The 21,744-nt window shown below is 38.0% G+C and overlaps 2 protein-coding genes across 4 annotated transcripts; both read right to left on the reverse strand.

The window, feature by feature from the left end:
• Positions 1-4: 4 nt before the first annotated feature.
• On the reverse strand, positions 5-10,193 carry LOC102702915 (coatomer subunit beta'-2-like). 2 transcript variants are annotated; one of them, XM_040520502.1, is made up of 26 exons: positions 9,954-10,193; positions 9,666-9,686; positions 9,504-9,565; positions 9,326-9,380; positions 8,737-8,773; positions 8,336-8,661; positions 8,097-8,228; positions 7,879-8,027; positions 6,870-6,938; positions 6,394-6,544; positions 6,247-6,312; positions 5,526-5,714; positions 4,451-4,591; positions 4,282-4,356; positions 4,002-4,178; positions 3,815-3,906; positions 3,612-3,728; positions 3,417-3,531; positions 3,267-3,338; positions 2,524-2,720; positions 2,327-2,420; positions 1,773-1,879; positions 1,408-1,543; positions 1,055-1,169; positions 624-689; positions 5-533 (listed from the first exon to the last, which is right to left on the reverse strand). In XM_040520502.1, the coding sequence occupies exons 1-25, from the start codon at positions 9,954-9,956 to the stop codon at positions 670-672; spliced, it is 2,718 nt and encodes a 905-aa protein (XP_040376436.1). In that variant the 5' UTR covers positions 9,957-10,193; the 3' UTR covers positions 5-533; positions 624-669. The 2 variants fall into 2 exon arrangements, 1 of the variants encoding a protein (XP_040376436.1); XR_005811078.1 differs by having other exon boundaries at positions 6-533; positions 1,007-1,169; positions 9,954-10,191.
• Positions 10,194-11,222: 1,029 nt separating this feature from the next.
• LOC107303418 (coatomer subunit beta'-2) lies at positions 11,223-20,907 on the reverse strand. Of its 2 annotated transcripts, XM_015833740.2 has the most exons (26): positions 20,718-20,904; positions 20,423-20,443; positions 20,264-20,325; positions 20,083-20,137; positions 19,502-19,538; positions 19,101-19,426; positions 18,871-19,002; positions 18,653-18,801; positions 17,872-17,940; positions 17,393-17,543; positions 17,245-17,310; positions 16,575-16,763; positions 15,706-15,846; positions 15,543-15,617; positions 15,267-15,443; positions 15,084-15,175; positions 14,881-14,997; positions 14,685-14,799; positions 14,535-14,606; positions 13,771-13,967; positions 13,555-13,648; positions 12,962-13,068; positions 12,562-12,697; positions 12,217-12,331; positions 11,772-11,837; positions 11,223-11,679 (listed from the first exon to the last, which is right to left on the reverse strand). In XM_015833740.2, exons 1-25 carry the CDS (start codon positions 20,718-20,720, stop codon positions 11,818-11,820), a joined length of 2,718 nt encoding a protein of 905 aa, XP_015689226.2. In that variant the 5' UTR covers positions 20,721-20,904; the 3' UTR covers positions 11,223-11,679; positions 11,772-11,817. The 2 variants fall into 2 exon arrangements, with proteins under 2 accessions (XP_015689226.2, XP_015689225.2); XM_015833739.2 differs by lacking the exons at positions 11,223-11,679; positions 11,772-11,837 and having other exon boundaries at positions 11,850-12,331; positions 20,718-20,907.
• Between the last annotated feature and the right edge of the window lie 837 nt (positions 20,908-21,744).

The raw sequence follows: 21,744 nt of genomic DNA on the forward strand, positions 1-21,744 counted from the left end.
GCATGTTTAATAAACCACTTCAATTTTTTTTCTGAAAGCAGTAACAGTTGATGTTCTTCACCAAAAAGAAAGTGGACGGATGGGACGGATGACTCCGGAGAATACCTTCGTATCTAAACTTTATTCACCAAAAAACTCACAAGGTATATATCACAAATGAAAATGATACATAGCTCACAAAGTGCTGTCTTCCAACATCCTGAGGATTGCATCGATGAAATACCCTATCCAGCGAGCATACTATCAACCTATGTACTTTGTAAAATATGGCTCCGCTGTAGCTGATCAAGTTCAACCTCAACGAGAAGGGAAAAAAGATCCTCACTCATTCCCGCTATAAGAAAATCCAGAGAACCCACAGTAATGACCTATATGTGTAAAAAAGGTACAAAATTTTCTATCCGGAACAAGGACAAAGTGTGACCTAACTTTCTGCGGGTTTTATCATCGGATATATCGATTGTAAAGCACGCCCAATGATTATACAAGTGGGGGGAAACGGCCTTCACAAGGTCTCAGTAGGAGTCAGCAACCTGTGAAAAAGAATTAGATATAGTAACAGAAAAGATGTCGCAAACAACTGCTGCTAATAGTATATTTGGAGCAAATGAACAAAACCCCACCTTTACAAACTGAAACAGTGTAACAGGTTGCTCTCCCGCTGATTCACTATTGGTCAGGTGTCAATACTGCAAAGGCAGGACAATCGTTAGAATTTATATAAATTTTGCATAAAATCAAGTATAGCAAATACAAAATATGCTTCCATGTTCAAACGGTGTCTAAGGAAGCAGGTCAGACCAACAGATAAACTCGAATACCAAAATGAATTAAAACAGAAACTATTCCAAACAGATTAACTGAAGTATGTGGTCCAGAATAAACACTTCTATCCAGTTCAGCCACAAGTTCTCTCTATTTTTTTAGGGTACTAGCAGCAGCTGCACTAAGATCAATGTTACGCTGGGAGGAAAAACCAGGACGTAAAAAAGTTTTAGGACTGTACACTTTTTCAACTACAGCTTTTATGCTGACAATTCTTCGTTGTTCGTACCCCACTGTTCCTCAGTATCATTTTCATTCACAAGGACAGCACCATCAGTTGAACCATCAGCCTCAACCTCAATAGCATCTTCTTGGCTGTCTTCTACTCCATTTTCCTCGGGAACCTGTTCGACCACACAGATATTTGTGTATTAACGCTTAAACATGAAGCAAAGAAAATATAATGAAGAACAAAAGAACTGATTGTACTGAAATAATGAACATCTTTAAAGGTTGGCAGAAACCAGTAGAAACCTCATATGCAACAAAAAATCTGTTCTAAAAGTAATTTAACATCATCAAGGAACTACCCAACTGTTCAACAGCATTTTTGACAACTGTCTTTCTGCAAGAGAGTGATACCTCATGATCATCGTCCCCATTTTCATCTGGCAGCACCTCTTCATCATGTATATGCATATTTTTGAAAACTTCCACCAGAGTCTCATTGGGCCTTTCAGCATGAATAATGTACTCCTCAGCTGGTGGATAAATACCCCTACCAAAATAGTATTTCGTCAGCATGGCAATGAGAGATTACAAATGAGTATTGACATAACTTTTCTTTATTTCAAAACCCACATCCAATGGGATGTTTATTTCATCAGATGCTTTCAACTAAAGAAAAGAGGAAACACTAAAAACCTAGTCAGTTTGTCCTATGCAAAGAAGAGGTAAACAGCCAAAACTCACAAAAGACATAACTTTTAACTTCTACAAACACATACCTTTTGGGCGCAACATTAGCTTCTACATTCAGAGCAATTTGCCAGTCTTCAAACAAGTTTGGGTACTCGTCAGGATCTGCCAACGATTCTGCTGCTTTTGGGTTTACCTATAAAGCAATTGTCACAAGATAAAAAGAAAGCCACGGTCAGGTAGTAAAAGATAACTCCTACAAATTAAGAGTGTTTGAAAGTCTTCAAACAGCAATCAACTGGCAAAAGATAATAAGCATGTCTTTTTGTTAGTTTTTTGCATGTTACCCCAGATAAGAGACTAATACAGTTTGATGCATTAGGTGCACAAAAAATAAAATGAGGAATACTGCTAATTAAGAGATAACTATAAATCATCAGTATTACCACCAGGAAAAGATCATGTCATGGTAATGCCGAATAGAAATTTCAAGCTTGACTACGTAACTTAAGTAGAAGTAACAATACATGCTAAAATGTGAGCAAATAAGCACTAGTATCTAATACAGGTGAGGGGAAAGACTAAGGATGAGTGTAGGTAAAAAAAGCAATGGAAATTTAATAGGAGATAGGATAGAATGTACCTTTTGCAGATCCTTTTTCCATAATGCTACAATCTCAGGGACTTTGCTCGGAAGATAAGATCTTGCCATCAATGCTGCTTCTGGGATACGATTGCTGTACAGAGAATATATCATGTTCAACATAAAAGAAAAATATAAATTCTGAATAAGCATTGTATTGAACAGGATAATCTAGCCAAATGGTTAATTGGTTATACCTTTCCACCAACAACTGAAGGCATTCTTCCAATTTCCCTAGCATGAAGAAACAGAGGAAAGCAACGTTGTTCTTCCCTTGTTCTTTAGCCATAGATGCTAATTTTGTTACCCCTTCAACATCACCAAGGGATGAATAAAGAAGCAATAAACCGCTCAGGTCCAAAGCACTTAGAAGACACTCCTCTGCCAAATCAAGCTGCAGAAAGTAGTACAAGTGAGGCCAAGAGTGCACTTTTAAACTCAGTTTTGTATCAAGTACAAAACACTGAAACATAAAAGGGCCAAATTATTATATTACAAGAAGAATTCTGATTCTTAACACTAAGATGGAAACTTATTGTTTTAAATGCAAAACTCTGCCATCTCAAGCTGCAGAAAGTAGTATGAAAGCCAAGACCAGAGTGTAAATAATGTGGCAAGTTATTATTTTACATGCAAATTCTACTTCTTAAAACCACGATGGAACAAGCAGAGGCTGATGGGAAAAGTATATCTTAGGTTATAGTTGAAGAATCATAGCAACAGATGAAGCTCCTTCCCATCAAAACTGCAAAATTATTATTTATCTTCATAAATGCCTTTGTTAAATTATTATTTTTTTCAATATGCTCATAATTATCAAGTCACATGGTATTAACGATCAAGAAACTCAAATGGCATGGCAGAACAGACCTACTTCATTAGAGCTATATATATCGGGCATAGATTCATAAAAGATAACTGATATATCCAACAACCATACCTTTCCCGTTGACATAGCCAACTCCCCTAACTGCTTCCACTTGGACTCGCTTTGTGCCTCAATAGCAATTGCCTGCAAAGCAACTATAGTTAAAAATATTTGAACAAAGAGAAGACATTCTTGAAAATGTGGTGAGGTAATCATTTGTGCCTTTGCAACTTCAAGCCGACCAAGCTGCACAGCCAGGTCAAATCTGTAATTGGAGTCTGTTGCTATCTCAAGGGCTTCTTCCAACATGCCCCGTGATTCCAAGAAACGTGCCACACTGCAAATAAAAGGTTTATCTCCATACACTAAGACCTGAGTTGCATAACTACTACAATAATTAGTAGAACAAGGAGGCACCTGTCATGGTGTTCTTTTGGTATAGACGTTAAAAGAGCATTTGCACGATCGAAGTCTCCACGCATTACAAGTGTTTTATACTCAATCAAACTAAGGAGCAAAGTGTACCCCACAACACTGCAGCAAAAAAACAAGTTAACCTCAAGAACTCGTTGTGGCTTCGTACCATGAAGCCATACCAGAGCAACAGAGACGGCACTCACTTAAATGCCTTGTCAATCAGATAAACACGGCTTTGGTTAGCAAGATATCCCAGTAAATACATTTGCCGATCCAAGTGAAACAAGGTTGTGACCTATAACACAAGGAACAGTTATAACACCCCTGGAAATTAAATGTATAACAAAAACATGCATGGCAATGTATTTTTGCTATGGTGAAAATACTCACCTCTCCTCCTACACAGTAGTTAAGTCGGGATGAAGAATTGTTGTAGATGAAACAGTCACCAACCCATAGGCCAGTTCGGATGCGTTCATTGATCTCATGAAGCAGTTCAAAAGCATCTTCCACGCCTTCCTCACCAACTGAACCCCCTCCGTCCAAATGAGAAGAAACTACATCCCGCTGGAAGGTATAGTTTTTTTGTGTTGTATTAATATTAGTTACATCAAGTAGATATAACGTAATTGAACTTTACAGAGGCGGAAAAAATGCAGAAAAAACTTACATTGTATTTCAGAATGTAGAATGAAGTATCACTTGCAATTGTTACTAAATCACCGCTGTCAGCCCAATAGAGATTCTACAAATAAGAGAGCGGACGCTTTTAGCATCATAATACTCCTAATGAAACACACAAAAAAAAAAGGTTTCAACCCATGAACAGAATTACTCACTTTCACATTGACATCAATTCTGCGTATCAACCTGCATTCTGCCCAGTCGTAGAAGCAAATAAAATCATTGGTACACATAGCCAGCAATACTCCTCCAAATATACGTTCTGCAGAAAATGTTGGTCTTATACTCTTTCTCTCCTGAAATTAATATCTTTCATTATCATATTATCTTTAAGAAACCATACTGAAGGATATTGTTATGATAACTCAGCAACTGGTCAACAAATATTCAATTAAGAAATTCGAATATTGGTCTTATACTCTGCAGGAAATGGTATTATACTATCTCCCCTTAAATTAATAGCTTCCACTATTATATTATGTTCTATGTTATGTTCATGAAACGATACTTAAGGGTATTCTTATGATAACTCAGCAACTGGTCAACAAATATTCAATTAACAAATTTGAAGCTGAAACAGTACAATATAGTTCGTAATTTCCCATCTTACCATTTTACTCAAGGAAGGATATTATCAGATGAAATCACACCGAGTATTGATCTGCCTAGGACCTCTTGCTATTAATCTAGTGGTAGTGAGTTACTATGAGAAAAATATTCCCTGACTGTTCCCTTTGTTTCCATAAGGAGTTGATCATTATGTAATCTAAATTCTAAAGAAAGACGACAGACTGGCTTTATATTATGAAACCTTCAGTGATATTCATAAATTGGAGATGATCCTGCTGGATTTTTAATGGGGATTAGCCAAATGTGAAATATGATTTGAAATAAAGAAAATTTTCGCAGAAAATCAATGATGATTACAAGCATTTCCAACATATAAAATAGCCTCATGAGGTATTGAAATTTTTGTTAAATATTATGTGGTTTTCTGTACACGTTAATCTTTTTTTAACTACTTGCAGTTCATTTTTTCTTATTTTGTACTAATTTCTATTAGGCTTTTTGATAACATGAATATGTTGTACTGTACTCAAGATTTTGTCCATAAATTGTGCCCACTCGTTAAAGTTTTCCAGCCCCGTATACCATGTTGAAGAGAGGCCCCTTCGCTGATGTACGAAGATAATTAAACAAAAGAGTAGTAGCCTAGCAGGTGGTACAAACCTGGAAATTTTTACTGTATATCTTTATCCTTGAGGTGCTTTCTCTGACAGCGTATTCTCCATCAAATGACCAAACGAATTCAAGTGCAGATCCAAATGATCTATTTCTCCATGCTAATGCAGTGTATATTACGTATTCTCCATCTCCACATACAACAACGAATCTCCCATTCGGGTTGTGCTTTAAGCTCTGAAATGCATATTTATTAGTGACATGCAAACACACAATAGAATGAAGGACAGTAAAAAAATATTAAAAAAAACATAAATTCTTCATTCACCAAGAAATTCCTGGTAGCTTAAACTTCAAAGCAAAATAATATTATCAGAATAATCTATTAATAGTCAGAAAATATTGCATCACATTTATTTAGCACAAACAAGTAAAATTTAGAAACCAGCACTCCAACTACGCTATGCTAGAATTGAACTCAGTTTAACTACACTGCAAAATCAAACATCAGAGCCTCCATGCTGTGCTTAAATAAAAATAACTCACAACACATCAAAATAAGTTAACATGTAGTTCAGTCAAAAAATAAATACATGTAAGAAAATACTTTAAAATTCATGGCCAAATGGTGTACACATGTAATTCTTGTATTGAATAGGAAAAAAGGACTCAAGCAGAAATTTAGGACTCATTTGCAAGCATCAAGTTCAATTTAGATAAAAGGTCAGTATGTGAATGACGCATTCAATTAAATACAAATAGCACTTACTTGTGGATAAAGATCACAGGTTCCCAACTCCTTCACAGCCAACGGTAAGCGCTCACCATCTGCAATCTAACAAATCAACCAGGTTAAGAAAAATAAACCATATAGAGGTATACCGATTTTCAGCATATTAGCATGGTGAAAAAGAACCTCATTGTCTGCACCAATACTCTTGATATTAACAGTTTGGATTTCATTATGTTTTGCCCATATGATTTTTCCACCACTGTCCATGCTAGCAACAGGAACTTCACGGCCAATTTTTATCATTATTGTCCCTTCATCATATCCAATCACAACCCTGCACAAATGAAGTTTTTCCCATATTACTAAATTAACTTGAAGAGGAAAGAACGATTTAATGAAAGCATGGAAAGAAACAAATTGCTGTGAAGAGCACACTTCGGAACAAACTATTTAGCAGACCAAAAAAAATGTTCTTGGTACATTGGGAGGAAACTGTGAAACAGAGAACATGTATGCTAAACTAAATATTTTGTCCTGGTAGTTGAGGAAATATTGTATAGGAACCAATCTGTATGCTGTATGGTTCATTTTTGGTGTGGAGAGCTTCAATAGTATGCAAACCCATAGCATTCAAATAGTAAGAGTAACATTTCCCATACCTTCTTGAACCCTTCATGTATCCTAAAGCCCACACTCGCTCAAGGCCATAGTTAAGAGTGTTCTCGAGCCTGTAAGAATCAAGTAATGCATTAATTGTTATTCACGTCTACAGTAAGAATAAAAGAATCCAAAGCAGTGCTTGACATAAATGGAACAATCATTTATCAAAAAGATATTAGAACAATCCAAAGCACAAAAATAAGAATATGACTGAAATACACTTCCATGTGCCAACTAAGTATATGCACACATAGTAACCTATAAGCTCCAATACCTATTGAAGACAGTGTAACTCATCTAGTTAACAATCAGAGTAGGTATGCATATCTGTGTGCGTGTGTTGTGGCATGGGCGTGATGTTCATTCTAGTCATGCCCTCTAAATTTTTGTATCTATATCCTGGTGTGGAATGCTAATTTCAAAATTTGGAAAGAGATTTTCCTTATTCTCAACACCATAGGAAAATGATAGCTTCAATAATTCTCCAGAAATAATACTTCATTTCAAATATCACCAATTGTCAGGTAGTTTTATAGTCACATATTTCTGGTAGTTTAACCCTAAAGTTAGTACCAGTTCTGATGCCAATCAGGACATGGCTAATTAATATTATTCCTCTTAACTATTCCTACTTCAAGCTGTAACATTTTGCCCTGTAATGCACTACTACCTTATGCTATAGGAGTAAATGTAACCCTTTCACTCAAAACATAGGTCTAGATTAAAGCATGTAATGCTGCATCAATCAAAAAAAGACTAAAGAAACGAATAGAAGTACAAACTAATACCCAAAGAACCAAAAGGACAGAAACGACAGTTATAAGGTCACCACTAGATATGACTACATTAATGATTGTTTACACACCAAATTTTATGTCACTGGTCAGAGCTGTTATTGCCATCTATAAGCACATCACACCTATGGGTAGCAAGTAAACAAGTTTATTATAAAATTCAAACTATGTAAGAAGTATCCTAGTACTTCTATTACAGGGAGAGAGATAGAACCTGTAGGTGGTAGAGTGCCACAGACGAACTGTCCCATCCTCTGAGCCAGTAAGTATTATAGGTAACTCCGGATGGAAACAGACAGCAGAAATGTTATGTGCATGCCCATCAAGTGTTTGAACGCAGCTCTTTGTTTGGTAGTCCCAAACCTGATTCAACCAAGGGTGTCATAATAAGGTCCAATACAATCACAAGATAATTCACCGCAGATGGTGTACCTTTGCAGTCTGATCATCAGAGCCTGTAATCAAATATGGACGATCACCACCAGTAAAGTAATCGACACAGTTGACACCTTTTGAATGGCCATCTAATGTGAAATTCGGATCAGGGGAACCAAGACTCCATACCTGAAATTAAATGAGAATGCCACATTCAGATCCCTAGACCAAGAAATGTTAGTAATGCAAGAACTATGCCAACAAAACTTGAGGGTAAAAAACTAAAAACCACCAACCTTTACTGTGCGATCAAGGGAAGCACTAGCAAAAGTATTGGTATCTTTCGGGTTAAATGTCACTTGCATCACATAGTGAGAATGCCCCTCGAAGATTTGAGTGCACATCCAACCCTTATCCCAATCCCAAAGCTTAATCAGCATGTCATCAGATGATGACAGCACAAAGGGCTGGGTTGGGTGAACAGCCACACACCTGATGTAATCCGTATGAGCTTCGAAAACCTTGACCTTATCCATTGTATTGTAATTGTACACACGTATGAACATATCGTCAGCACCAGCAACAACCCATTGCTTCCGTGCAATAAATTTAGCAGAACGAACTGCAATGGGGATGATAATATTAGACCGATGGTATATCATGGAACAGAAGTAAGCGATAAGGTAGGAAATCATACCTGGTAACTCTGTGACTTCAAATGATTTCACCATTGTCTGGGATAGATGAATATATTTTAATCAGATAACTTTAAGAGTAACTATACTGAAAATGTGCATGTTTCTTTTTTATTGCATTCATTACTAGATTTTACATTTATGTTTACATCCTCATGTTTACTCTACATAGCCTGCAAGACTTTTACAAATCCCAACCATGTAGCTACCACTCACCCATCAGAAACAACCATCTACAAGATCATTGACTCCCGTTACTGTTATCTTGACCATATTGTTTCTACAACACATTGAAGCAACCCTCGCTAGGTTTTAAGAACTGATCACTATGTTGTAAATACTCAGTACTCTCCCTTTTTTTCCTTTTTTGCTTCCTTCCAGGATAACTTAGTACACTGGAATATCATCAAGTTCCAATTATATGTACCTTAAAACAATGTGTGTAATGAATTTTACATATGGATGGGAATATCTATTATTCATTTTTTTAGTGCAACATGCTAGGGTACAAGTAGTAGATGATCATCATTGCATAGAATCCATGAAACTGGCAGGAAACGAGGAATTAAGCTATTGTGAATAGATGTGTACCTGCGTCTGGTAGTTCCAGATGCAAACGCTCCCTGAATATAGACTCGACAAAATCCTGCATTACACAGGAGGAAGTTATTCATGCGATTACCATGGCTTGGTCGAAACAGTGATAATTCAAACATCAGTAATACATCCAAACCCAAAACCATGTCATGGATACAGACTGCCTACTCACCATGGCTCGGTCGGATGCAGATCCACAGACTTGACCCTCTCGGACCTCTGCGCGAGCTTCCTCTGATCCAACCAAACACACGATCAACATCATCAGCTAAACATACCACAACAAACCAACAAGCAGATCCCAACCGAGGGAGAGGCGAGGCGCCGTAGTTACCTTGATATCCAACCGGAGCGGCTGCCAGCATCACAGCCATCGCCAGTTCGCCGCCCAGGGGGGAAAAATCACAACAAAAACGAAAAAAAAAAGCAGTCACGTCAGTACGTAGCGCACAAAAAACCTCAGATCCACGCGGAATTCGACGCTCCAGCCAGCGGATCTCGGCACGAAGCGAACGGCCCAGCATCCCCCCCATTCGCGCCGAAACCTAGCCAACGCGAACCTGGGGGGGGGGGGGAGGCGCCCGGAGCGGAAGGCGAGAGAGAGAGAGAGAGAGCGACGTACCATTGTGGCGCCCAGCGACGGTGGGGTAGCGGCGGCGGAGGCAGCTGCGAGACCGCGGAGAACCTCCCCGTCGGCGGCGGCGGAGTTGGGTCAGTGGGTGGCTGGAGGGTGGGAGAGAAGCGGGTGGGGGTGGCCGCGTCGGCGCGTGGTCGGGGTCGGAGGGGTTGCGGTTGGAGGCTGCGCGGGCGAGAGAGAGATTTGCGAGATGGGGGAGAAGGGTCGGAGAAGAGGACTGGCGAGGTGGCGAAACACGGTGTTGGTGTTGGTGTTGGACTTGGATGCAGAGTGAAATGTGTGGGTCGGATATCCGATCTTTGCTGCGATGTTCATTTCTCCCTCCGCTCCACTGCGACGTGTTGGCTTCTCCCTTATGTTTATATTTTTATTTACTACTATCTCTTATTCATAAAATAAGTTGGTTGACTTTTTATTATAACTTTTGATCATTCGTCTTATTTAAAAATTTAGTACAAATATAAAAAATAAGAAGCCGTGCTTAAAGTTATCTTAATAATAAAAGTAAGTCACAAGCAAAATAAATAATATTTTCACAATTTTTGAATAAGACAAATAATCAAATATTGCAAGCAAAAAAATCAAACATCTTACATTATGTAACAGAGGGAGTAGCTAAATGTCTATGGTTTACGAAGGATAAAAACATATTGTATTATTTTTAGAATAAATAGAAAATATTTTTTATGAAATGTGTGATCATCTTTTTTATATAGGAAATATTTATATCAATTTGATTTTACGTAGATATCCATCTAGATTTGATTGATTTTTAATATTAGAAAGTTAAGGGGGTAAATTGTAAAAACATAGTGAGAGTAGGCGGTGGTGGCATCACCCCTAAAGGGTTTTATAGTAGTAAGGATGAGCAAAAACTTAGATTTATAGCTAACTTTAGTGGTTTTTTACGTAGTTTATTTTTTGTTGTTGTTTCTAGATCTTCAAGAATATGTATATAAAAGTTGTACTAATTTAAGAATTAGTTTTAAATCATTAGTAAGTCTGTTTCGGTTATGGTTAGTTTTAGCAAAACAATGAGGCTACGAGGATAAATCTTTTCTGGAATCTAACAATCTAAAATATATGACAAAGTATGTCTTATTTTAAGAGTCTTATGTAGAGTAGACCATATGATAAGTCAAACACGGAACCGATGAGTTGGCTTATCGTGAAACGGAGGGAGCATAATAAGTGAATTATTTTCGCTTGTTTTTTTATCAATCTAATAACGTTTGCCAATGTAAAGAGAATCACTTGACATCTAAACTTCATTCATTAATAACACTCCCAAGGTATAACACAAATTAAATGATACATACTCCAGCTTAACACAAATTAAATGATACATACTCCAGCTCGCACGAAATGCTGTCTTTGGATTCCATCGAAGAAATATTCAATATCGAGCAGGCATACTATAAACCTATGTACTTAGTAAAATATGGACCCCCCTCTGTCTCTCTAGCTGATCAAGTTCAACCTCAACGAGAAGTAAAAATCCATCGATCCCCTATAAAAGCATCCTGAGAACCTTACAATAATGACCTATATGTGTAAAATGGTACCAAAATTTCTATCAGAAACAACGACAAAGGGCGGGCTAATTTCTGTGGGTTTTATCATCAGATATGTCGATTGTAGAGCACGCCCAGTGATTATACAAGGGGAAACGGCCTTCACATGGTATCCGTATTCCGTAGGAGTCAGCAACCTGTGAAAACTAAATAGCTATAATAACTGAAAAGATGTGCAAACAACAGTCGCCAATAGTATAGTTAGAACAAATGATGAACAATCCCTCACCTTTACAAGCTGAATCGGTGTAGCAGGTTGCTGTCCCGCTGATTCACTATTGGTCAGGAGTCAATACTGCAAAAGAAAGACGGTAATTAGAATTTAGAAACATTTTGCAGCAACTCAAGTATAGAAGTAACACGATTTGCTCCCATGTTCAAATGGTGTGCAAGAAAACTGGTCAGACCAACAGCTTAACTCGAAGGCCAAAATGAATTAAAACAGAAACTACTCCAAACAGATTAACAGAAGTATAATTTCCATTCACAGGTTTTCTATCCAGAATAAATATTTCTTCCCGCCACAGGTTCTCTTTCTTTTTTTAGGGCACTAGCAGCAGGTTTTCACTAAGATCATTGGTGTGCTGGGAGGAAAAACCAGGACCAAAAAATGTTTTTGGACAGCACACTTGCTCAACTACAGCTTTAAGCTGATGATTCTTCGTTGTTCATACCCCACTGTTCCTCAGTATCATTTCCATTCACAAGGACAGCACCATCACTTGAACCATCAGCCTCAACCTCAATGGCATCTTCTTGGCTGTCTTCTACTCCATCATCCTCGGTAACCTGTTAGACCATATTGATATTCATGTATTAACACTAAAACATGTAGCAAAGAAAATATAATGAACAAAAGAACTGATTATACTGAAAAAACATCTTTAAAGATGGGCAGAAAACAGTAGAAACCTCAGATGCAGCAAAATCTGTTCTAATAGAAGTAATTTAACATTATGAAAGAACTACCCAGCTGTTCAACAGTATTTATGACAATTCTCTTTCTGCAAGAGTGATACCTCATTATCATCATCTCCATTTTCATCTGGCAGCACCTCCTCTTGATGTAAATGCATGTTTTTGAAAGCTTCCACCAGAGTCTCGTTGGGCCTTTCAGAATGAATAGTGTACTCCTCAGCTGGTGGATAAATACCCCTACTCACATATGATTTTGTCAGGGCGACAATAAGGAAAGGATTACAAATGAGTATTGGCATAACTTTTGTTCACCATATGAGTTCAATTGAAGCAAAAAGTAAAATTTCCAAACCCACATCCCATGTCATGTTTGTTTCATCAGATGGATTAAAAAAGAAAAGATGATAGCTTAAAGACCATGTCAGTTTGTCCCATGAAAGGAATGGGTAAGCAGGTACAATTTTCATAAAAAGATATAATTTTGAACTTTTACGAACATACCTTTTGGGTGCAACATTAGCTTCGACATCGAGAGCAATTTGCCAGTCATCAAACAAGTTTGGGTACTCGTCAGGATCTGCCAATGATTCCGCTGCTTTTGGGTTTACCTATAAAGCAAATGTCACAAGAAAGAAAAAGCACGGTCAGGTAGTAAAATGTATTCCTAGTACAAATTGAACACAGTGCTTGTAAGTCTGAAATAAGAGCAATCAACTGGCAGGAGATAACAAGCATGCCTAGCAAATTTATAATGGCATGGATCTAATTAACCCTTTTTTTTGGCATGCTAACACAGATAATAGACAAATACCCTATGATTTATTGAGTGCACAAAAATAGACGAGGCATACTGCTAGTTGGATTGGAAATATCACTATAAATCATCAGTATTACTACCAGAAAGGGATCATGTCTTGGTAATGCCAAAAAGACCATTCATGCTTGAATATGCAACTTAAATATAAGTGAAATTCATGCTAAAATGTGAGCAAATGAGCACTAGCATCAAATACAGGTATGGGAAAACACTAAGAATGAGCCTGGGTAGGAAAAAAAAAAGCAAAGAAAATTCCATGAGATAGGACAGAAGGTACCTTTTGGAGATCCTTTTTCCATAATGCTACAATCTCAGGGACTTTGCTTGGAAGATAAGATCTTGCCATCAATGCTGCTTCTGGAGTACGGTTACTGTATACAGAATATAGTATGATCAACATAAAAGAAAAATATAATTTCTGAATACGCATCGTATTAAGGGAGTATTGTATTTGTATTCTATTAAATAGGATAGCCTAGCCAAAGGACTATACCTTTCAACCAACAATTGCAGGCATTCTTCCAATTTCCCTAGCATGAAGAAACAAAGGAAAGCAACATTGTTCTTCCCTTGTTCTTTAGCCATAGATGCTAATTTTGTTACCCCTTCAGCATCACCAAGGGATGAATACAGAAGTAATAAACCGCTGAGGTCCAAAGCATGTACAAGACACTCCTCTGCTAAATCAAGCTGCAGAGAGTATGACATGTAAGGCCAAGAGTGCATTTTCTAAACCCAGTTTTGTATCCGGTACAAAGAAACATAAAATGGTGAAGTTAATATATTACAGGCAGAATTTCTTAAAACTAAGATGGAAATTTATTATTTTACATGCAAAAGTCTGCCATCTCAAGCTGCACAGAGTAGTATGAAAGGCAAGACCAGAGTGCACTTTTAAGCCAGTTTTGTATCTTGTACAAGGCACTGGAACATAACATGGCAAGTTATTATTACGTGCCGAATTCTTCTTCTCAAAATTAAGATGGAAATAGCAAAACATGAAGCTGAAAAGTATTTCTCAGGTTCTAATTAAAGAGTCATAGCAACAGCAGAAGCATCTTCCCATCGAAACTATAATCTCTCTTCATAAATTCCTTTGTTGAATTTTTTTTTCTGTACCCTCATAATTATTAAGTCACGTGGTATTAATAATCAAGAAACCAAATGCCAGGGCAGAACAGCCCTACTTCATTAGTGCAATATACAATGCGCACAGATTCATAAAAGAAAGATAACTGATACATCAAACAAACATACCTTTCCAGTTGACATAGCTAACTCCCCTAACTGCTTCCACTTGGACTCGCCTTGTGCCTCAATAGCAATTGCCTGCAAAGCAACTATAGTTAAAAATATTTGAACAAAGAAAAGACATTCTTGAAAATGTGGTAAGGTAATCATTTGTGCCTTTGCAACTTCAAGCCGACCAAGCTGCACAGCCAGGTCAAATCTGTAATTGGAGTCTGTTGCTATCTCAAGGGCTTCTTCCAACATGCCCCGTGATTCCAAGAAACGTGCAACACTGCAAATAAAAGGTTTATCTTCATACCCTAAGCCCTGAGCTGCATACTGCTACAATAATATTAGTAGGACAGGGAGGCACCTGTCATGTTGTTCTTTTGGTATAGACGGTAAAAGAGCATTTGCACGATCGAAGTCTCCACGCATTACAAGTGTTTTATACTCAATCAAACTAAGGAGTAAAGTGTAACCCACAACACTGCAGCAAAAAAACAAGTTAACCTCAAGAATTCGTTGTGGCTTCGTACCATGAAGCAATACCAGAGCAACAGAGACGGGACTCACTTAAATGCCTTGTCAATAAGATACACACGGCTTTGGTTAGCAAGATATCCCAGTAAATACATTTGCCGATCCAAGTGAAACAAGGTTGTGACCTGTAACACAAGGAACAGTTATAACACCCCTGGAAATTAGATGTATAACACATACATGGCAATGAATTTTTGCTATGGTGAAAATACTCACCTCTCCTCCTACACAGTAGTTAAGTCGGGATGAAGAATTGTTGTAGATAAAACAATCACCAACCCAGAGGCCAGTTCGGATGCGTTCATTGATCTCATGAAGTAGTTCAAAGGCATCTTCCACACCTTCTTCACCAACTGAACCCCCTCCATCCAAATGAGAAGAAACTACATCCCTCTGGAAGGAATAGTTTTTTGGTTGTATTAATAATAGTTGCATCAAGTAGATATAACATAATTGAACTTTACAGAGGCGACAAATGCAGAAAGATCTTACATTGTATTTCAAAATGTAGAATGAGGTATCACTTGCAATTGTTACTAAATCACCGCTGTCAGCCCAATAGAGATTCTACAAATAAGCATGCGGATGTTTTTAGAATCATAATATTCCAAATGACACACAATATAGGCTCGATCCTATGAACAGAATTACTCACTTTCACATTGACATCAATTCTGCGTATCAACCTGCATTCTGCCCAGTCATAAAAGCAAATAAAATCATTTGTACACATCGCAAGCAATACTCCACCAAATATACGTTCTGCAGAAAATGTTGGTCTTATACTCTTTCTCTCCTGAAATTGATAGCATCCATTATCATATTATGTTTCACAAACCAGACTGACGGGTATTGTTACGATAACTCAGCAGCTGGCTAATGAATAATCAATTAACAATTTTCATCCTAAAACAGTATAATATAGTTCATAATGTCCCATATAATCACTGTTACATAAGGAGAAAGGATATTACCATATGAAATCATATTGAGTATTTAATCTAGCTCCTCTACCTATTAATCTAAAGGTAATGAGCTAGTAGGAGAAAATATTTCCTAATTCTTCCATTAGTTTCCATAAGGAGTTGATCACTTTGTGTTCTAGAAAGACAAGAGAAACCGGTTTTACATTATGAAACATTCAGTGATATTTATAAATTGGAGATGATTGTGCTGGATATTTTAATTCAGATTAGCGAAATGTGAAATGATTTAAAACAAAGAATATTTCCATTGAAAATGATGATGATTACGATTACCAAGTGTTTCCAACAAATAAAATTGCCTCATTAGGTTTTGAAATTTTCATTAAATATTTTTTTCATTTTTATTCATGATAGATCATTTTTGAACTTGCATTTTTTTGTCTATTTTATACCAATTGTATTGGACTTTGTGATAATATGAATCTGTTGTACAGCATTCGAGATTTCCAGCCCCACACGTCATGTTGAAGAGAGGCCCCTTCCCTGATGTACTAAGAAAATTAAACAAATGGGCAGTAGCCTAGTAGGTAGTACAAACCTGGAAATTTTTACTGTATATCTTTATCCTTGAGGTGCTTTCTCTAACAGCATATTCTCCATCAAATGACCAAACAAATTCAAGTGCAGATCCAAATGATCTATTTCTCCATGCTAATGCAGTGTATATTATGTATTCTCCATCTCCACATACAACAACAAATCTCCCATTCGGATTGTGCTTTAAGCTCTGAAATGAATATTATTATTAGTAGCATGCAAACATACATTAGAATGAAGGGCATTGAAAAAACTGTATATCCTTGATTCACCAAGAAATTCCTAGCACTTAAACTTCAAAGCAATAGAATATTTTTCAGAAGAATGTATCAATAGTCAGAACGTAGTGGACCACATTTATTTAACAAAACAAGTAAAATATAAAAATCAGCACCCCAACTACGATATGCCAGATTTGAGCATAGTTCAACTACACTGCAAATAAAACAACAGAGCCAAGAGCCTCCATGTTGTGGTTAAATAAAATAACTCATGACACAAATATCAAAATAAATTAACATGTAAAAAATACTTCAAACTGCATTGTCAAATTGTGTACACATGTGATTCTTGTATTGAATATTGTGACTTATTTGCATGCATCAAGTTCATTTAGTTAAAAAATCACTATGTGAATGATGCATTCATTCAAAATTCAAATATACACTTACTTGTGGATAAAGATCACAGGTCCCCAACTCCTTCACAGCCAGCGGTAAGCGCTCACCATCTGCAATCTGACATATGAAACATGTTAAGAAATGTAACAAAGCATAAGGTATACAAGTTTTCAGCAAATAAGCATGGTGAAAGGATAACCTCATTGTCTGCACTAATGCTCTTGATATTAACAGTTTGGATTTCATTATGTTTTGCCCATATGATTTTTCCACTGCTGTCCATGCTAGCAACAGGAACTTCACGGCCAATTTTTATCATTATTGTTCCTTCATCATATCCAATCACAACCCTGCACAGATGAAGTTTTTCTCATATCACTAAATTAACTTGAAGAGGAAAGAACAAGTTAATGAAAGCATAGGGAAAAAAACATTTTTGTGAAGAGGTCATTCCGGAACAAAATGTTCATGTTATATTGGGAGGGTTTTGAAATAGCAGTGGGAACTGTGATGTTAGGAGAGAAGATATACACTAAACTAAAATACTTATGTCCTGAGAGATGAGGAAATATTGTATAGAAAAATCTGTATGCTGTTTGGTTTGTTTTTGGTGTGGGGAGCTTCAATAGCACTCAAGTCCATATCATCAAAATAGTAACAATGCAACATTTTCAATACCTTCTTGAACCCTTCATGTATCCTAAAGCCCACACTCGCTCGAGGCCATAGTTAAGAGTGTTCTCAAGCCTGTAAGAATCAAGCAATGTGTCAATTGTTATTCACGTCTACAGTAAGAATAAAAGAATCTCCTCATCCTCAACACCATAGGAAAATGATGGCTCCAAAAAATCACGATACTTCACTTCTGAGATCACCAATTGTCAAGTAGTATTATAGTCGCATATTTCTGGTAGTTTAACCTAAAAATCACTGATAGTTATGATAAAAAAATCATGACACTTCACTTCAGAGATCACCAATTGTCAGGTAGTATTATAGTCACATATTTCTGGTAGTTTAACCCTAAAAATAACTAGTAATTCTGATACCAATCAGGAGACAGTAAATAGAAAATATTACTCATAACTATCCTACTTCAAGCTGTAACATTCTGCCCTATAATGTTACTAATAGGATTGAGTTGCACTACAAACTTATGTTATAGGAGTAAACGGAACCCTTTCACAGCATGTAATTCTGCATCAGTCAACACACAACTAAAGAAATTACTAAAAATACAGACTAATTCCTAAAGAAAAAAAACTACAGTTAGTAAGGTCACAACTAGATATGACTACATTAACGATTGTTTACACAACAAATATTATGTCACTGGGCAGCGCTGTTATTGCCATCTATAGCACATCACACCTCTGGATAGCAAGTAACTGAGTTTATCTCAAATTCAAACTATGCATGAAGTATCATATGACTTCTATTACAGGGAGAGAGATAGAACCTGTAGGTGGTAGAGTGCCACAAGCGAACTGTCCCATCCTCTGAGCCAGTAAGTATTATAGGTAACTCCGGATGGAAACAGACAGCAGAGATGTTATGTGCATGCCCATCAAGTGTTTGAACGCAGCTCTTTGTTTGGTAGTCCCAAACCTGATTCAAGCAAGGGTGTCATAATAAGGTCCAATACAATCACAAGATAATTCACCATAGATGGCGTACCTTTGCGGTCTGATCATCAGAGCCTGTAATTAAATATGGGCGATCACCACCAGTGAAGTAATCCACACAATTTACACCTTTTGAATGGCCATCTAGTGTGAAATTCGGATCAGGGGAACCAAGACTCCATACCTGAAACAAAACAAGGATACCACATTCAGATCGTAGAGCATGAAATGTTAGTAATGCAAGAACTATGCCAACCAACCACGAGGGAGAAAATCACCAACCTTTACTGTGCGATCAAGGGAAGCACTAGCAAAAGTATTGGTGTCTTTAGGGTTAAACGTGACTTGCATCACATAGTGAGAATGCCCCTCGAAGATTTGAGTGCACATCCAACCCTTTTCCCAATCCCAAAGCTTAATCAGCATGTCATCAGATGATGACAGCACAAAGGGCTGGGTTGGGTGAACAGCCACACACCTGATGTAATCCGTATGAGCTTCGAAAACCTTGACCTTATCCATTGTATTGTAATTGTACACACGTATGAACATATCGTCGGCACCAGCAACAACCCATTGCTTCCGTGCAATAAATTTAGACGAACGAACTGCAATGGGGATGAATATTTTAGTACGATGAAGTATCATGGAACAGAAGTAAGTGATAAGGTGGGAAAGCATACCGGGTAACTCTGTGACTTCAAATGACTTCACCATCGTCTGGGATAGATGAATATATTTTAATCAGTTAGCTATAAGAGTAACTATACTGAAAATGTGTATGTTTCTTGTTTCCTCCAGTAATGACATGATTTTACTTTTATGTTTTACCTCCTCACGTTTACTCTAATTAGGCTCAGACCTTTTACAAGTCCCAGCTATGTGGCTATCACTCACCCATCTGAAACAACCATCTATAAGATCATTGACTCCTTGTTGTTGTCTTGATCATACTTTTTTTAGAATGCATTGAAGCCTTCCTCGCTAGGTTTTAAGAATTCATTACTATGTTTAAATACTCGTACTCTACTCTCTTTTTTTTTCTTCCTTGCAGAACAACTTACTATCACAGGATTATCATCAAGTTCCAATGACATGTACCCTAAAACAAACTGTATACTGAATTTTACATGTGGATGGGAATATCCATGATGCATTTTTTTTCAGTAAAGACTAAGGTCCAGGTAGTAGATGATCATCATTGCCTAAAATCCATGAAACTAGCAGAAAACGGGGAATTTAGCTATTGTGAATAGTCGTGTACCTGCGTCTGGTAGTTCCAGATGCAAACACTCCCTGAATACAGACTCGACAAAATCCTGCATTCCATATAATAGGAAGTTAACCATGTGATTTACCACGGCTTGGTCGAAGCAGTGATCGTTCAAACATCAGTAATATATCCAAACCCAAAACCATGCCATGGGTACAGACTTCCTACTCACCATGGCTCGGTCGGATGCAGATCCACAGACTTGACCCTCTCGGACCTCTGCGCGAGCTTCCTCTGATCCAACCAAACACACGATCACCATCAGCTAAACACACCACAACAAACCAACAAGCAGATCCCAGCCGAGGGAGAGGCGAGGCGTCGTAGTTACCTTGATATCCAACCGGAGCGGCTGCCAGCATCACAGCCATCGCCAGTTCGCCGCCCAGGGAAACAAATCACAATCCAAAAAACAAATGGAAAAGGCAATCACGTCAGTACTTGTAGCGCACAAAATCCCCAGATCCACGCGGAATTCGACGCTCCAGCCAGCGGATCTCAGCACGACGCGGCGCGATACGAACGGCCCAGCATCCCCCATTCGCGCCGAAACCTAGACAACTCGAGCCCGGGGACGAGGGAGGCGTCCGGCGCGGAATGCGAGCGAGAGGGAGGGGCGTACGTACCATTGTGGCGCCCGGCGACGGCGGGGGGAGGTAGGCGCGAAACGGCGGATGCGAGGTCGCCCCCGGGGGGTCGGGCTAGTGGGTCTCGCTGGAGGGGAGAGAGAGGCGGCCGCGGTGGCGCGTGGGCTCTCGCGGCCTTCTCTCCGGGGGGTTGGAGCTGCACGCTGCGCCGCGCGGGGGCAGAGAAGGTGCGGAAAAAGGAGTTGCGAGATCGGGGGAGAAGGAAGGTGGCAAAACGGGTCTCGGATGCGGGGCGGGTGTGTGCGTGGATTGGGTATCCGGTATTGGTTGTGATGATGTTGACTTCCCCCTTCACTGCTTCACTTCACTACTACTGTAGTATAAATATTTTTTGGTTTCTTAACTCGAAGGTTAAGCATACCGATGTGAATGGTGGACGGTGATATAAACGCACTCCTAATCCAATGATAGTTACTGCCTCCGTCCTATAATAATTTTATTTTTCGTTTTTCCGTGTTTAACATCGGTTTAATCATTTGTCTTATTTGAAAAATTTATAAAAAACTTTAAAAAATTAGTCACGCATAAAGCATTATTCATATTTTATCATCTAGTAAAAATAAAAATATTAATCACGAAAAATTTTAAATAAGACGAAGAATCAAAACATTATATTAAAAACTAAAAAATAATCTTAATTTGGAACGGAAAGATAGTATCTTGGGACTCATCGGAGGTAAAGCATTTTAATTCTTCGCTTTTGAGCAGTAAGTATTTCGCAAGGCGGCCCGGGGGTCTTCTTCATTAAGGGGCAGTTGAGCAACCAATCATACTACGTAGTATGAGAATTGTAGTTCACAAATGAAGCCTCCCATGAGTGACTAGTTGGGTGATATATTAAAAATGGGTCAGTTATAAATAAATCCATCTTTTACGGCCGATTGAGACTCTAGAAATAGAACATGTATAATAGCCGCCAACCCTATCCATATAGCATGGGAGAGGTAAAAAGAAAAAGCTGACGTGGTAGCTATTAAATGAAGAAAGATGGTGCAGCCGTTACCAA

Source organism: Oryza brachyantha, chromosome 2 (assembly GCF_000231095.2).
Source record: "Oryza brachyantha chromosome 2, ObraRS2, whole genome shotgun sequence".
In the NCBI taxonomy this organism is placed as follows: domain Eukaryota; kingdom Viridiplantae; phylum Streptophyta; class Magnoliopsida; order Poales; family Poaceae; genus Oryza; species Oryza brachyantha.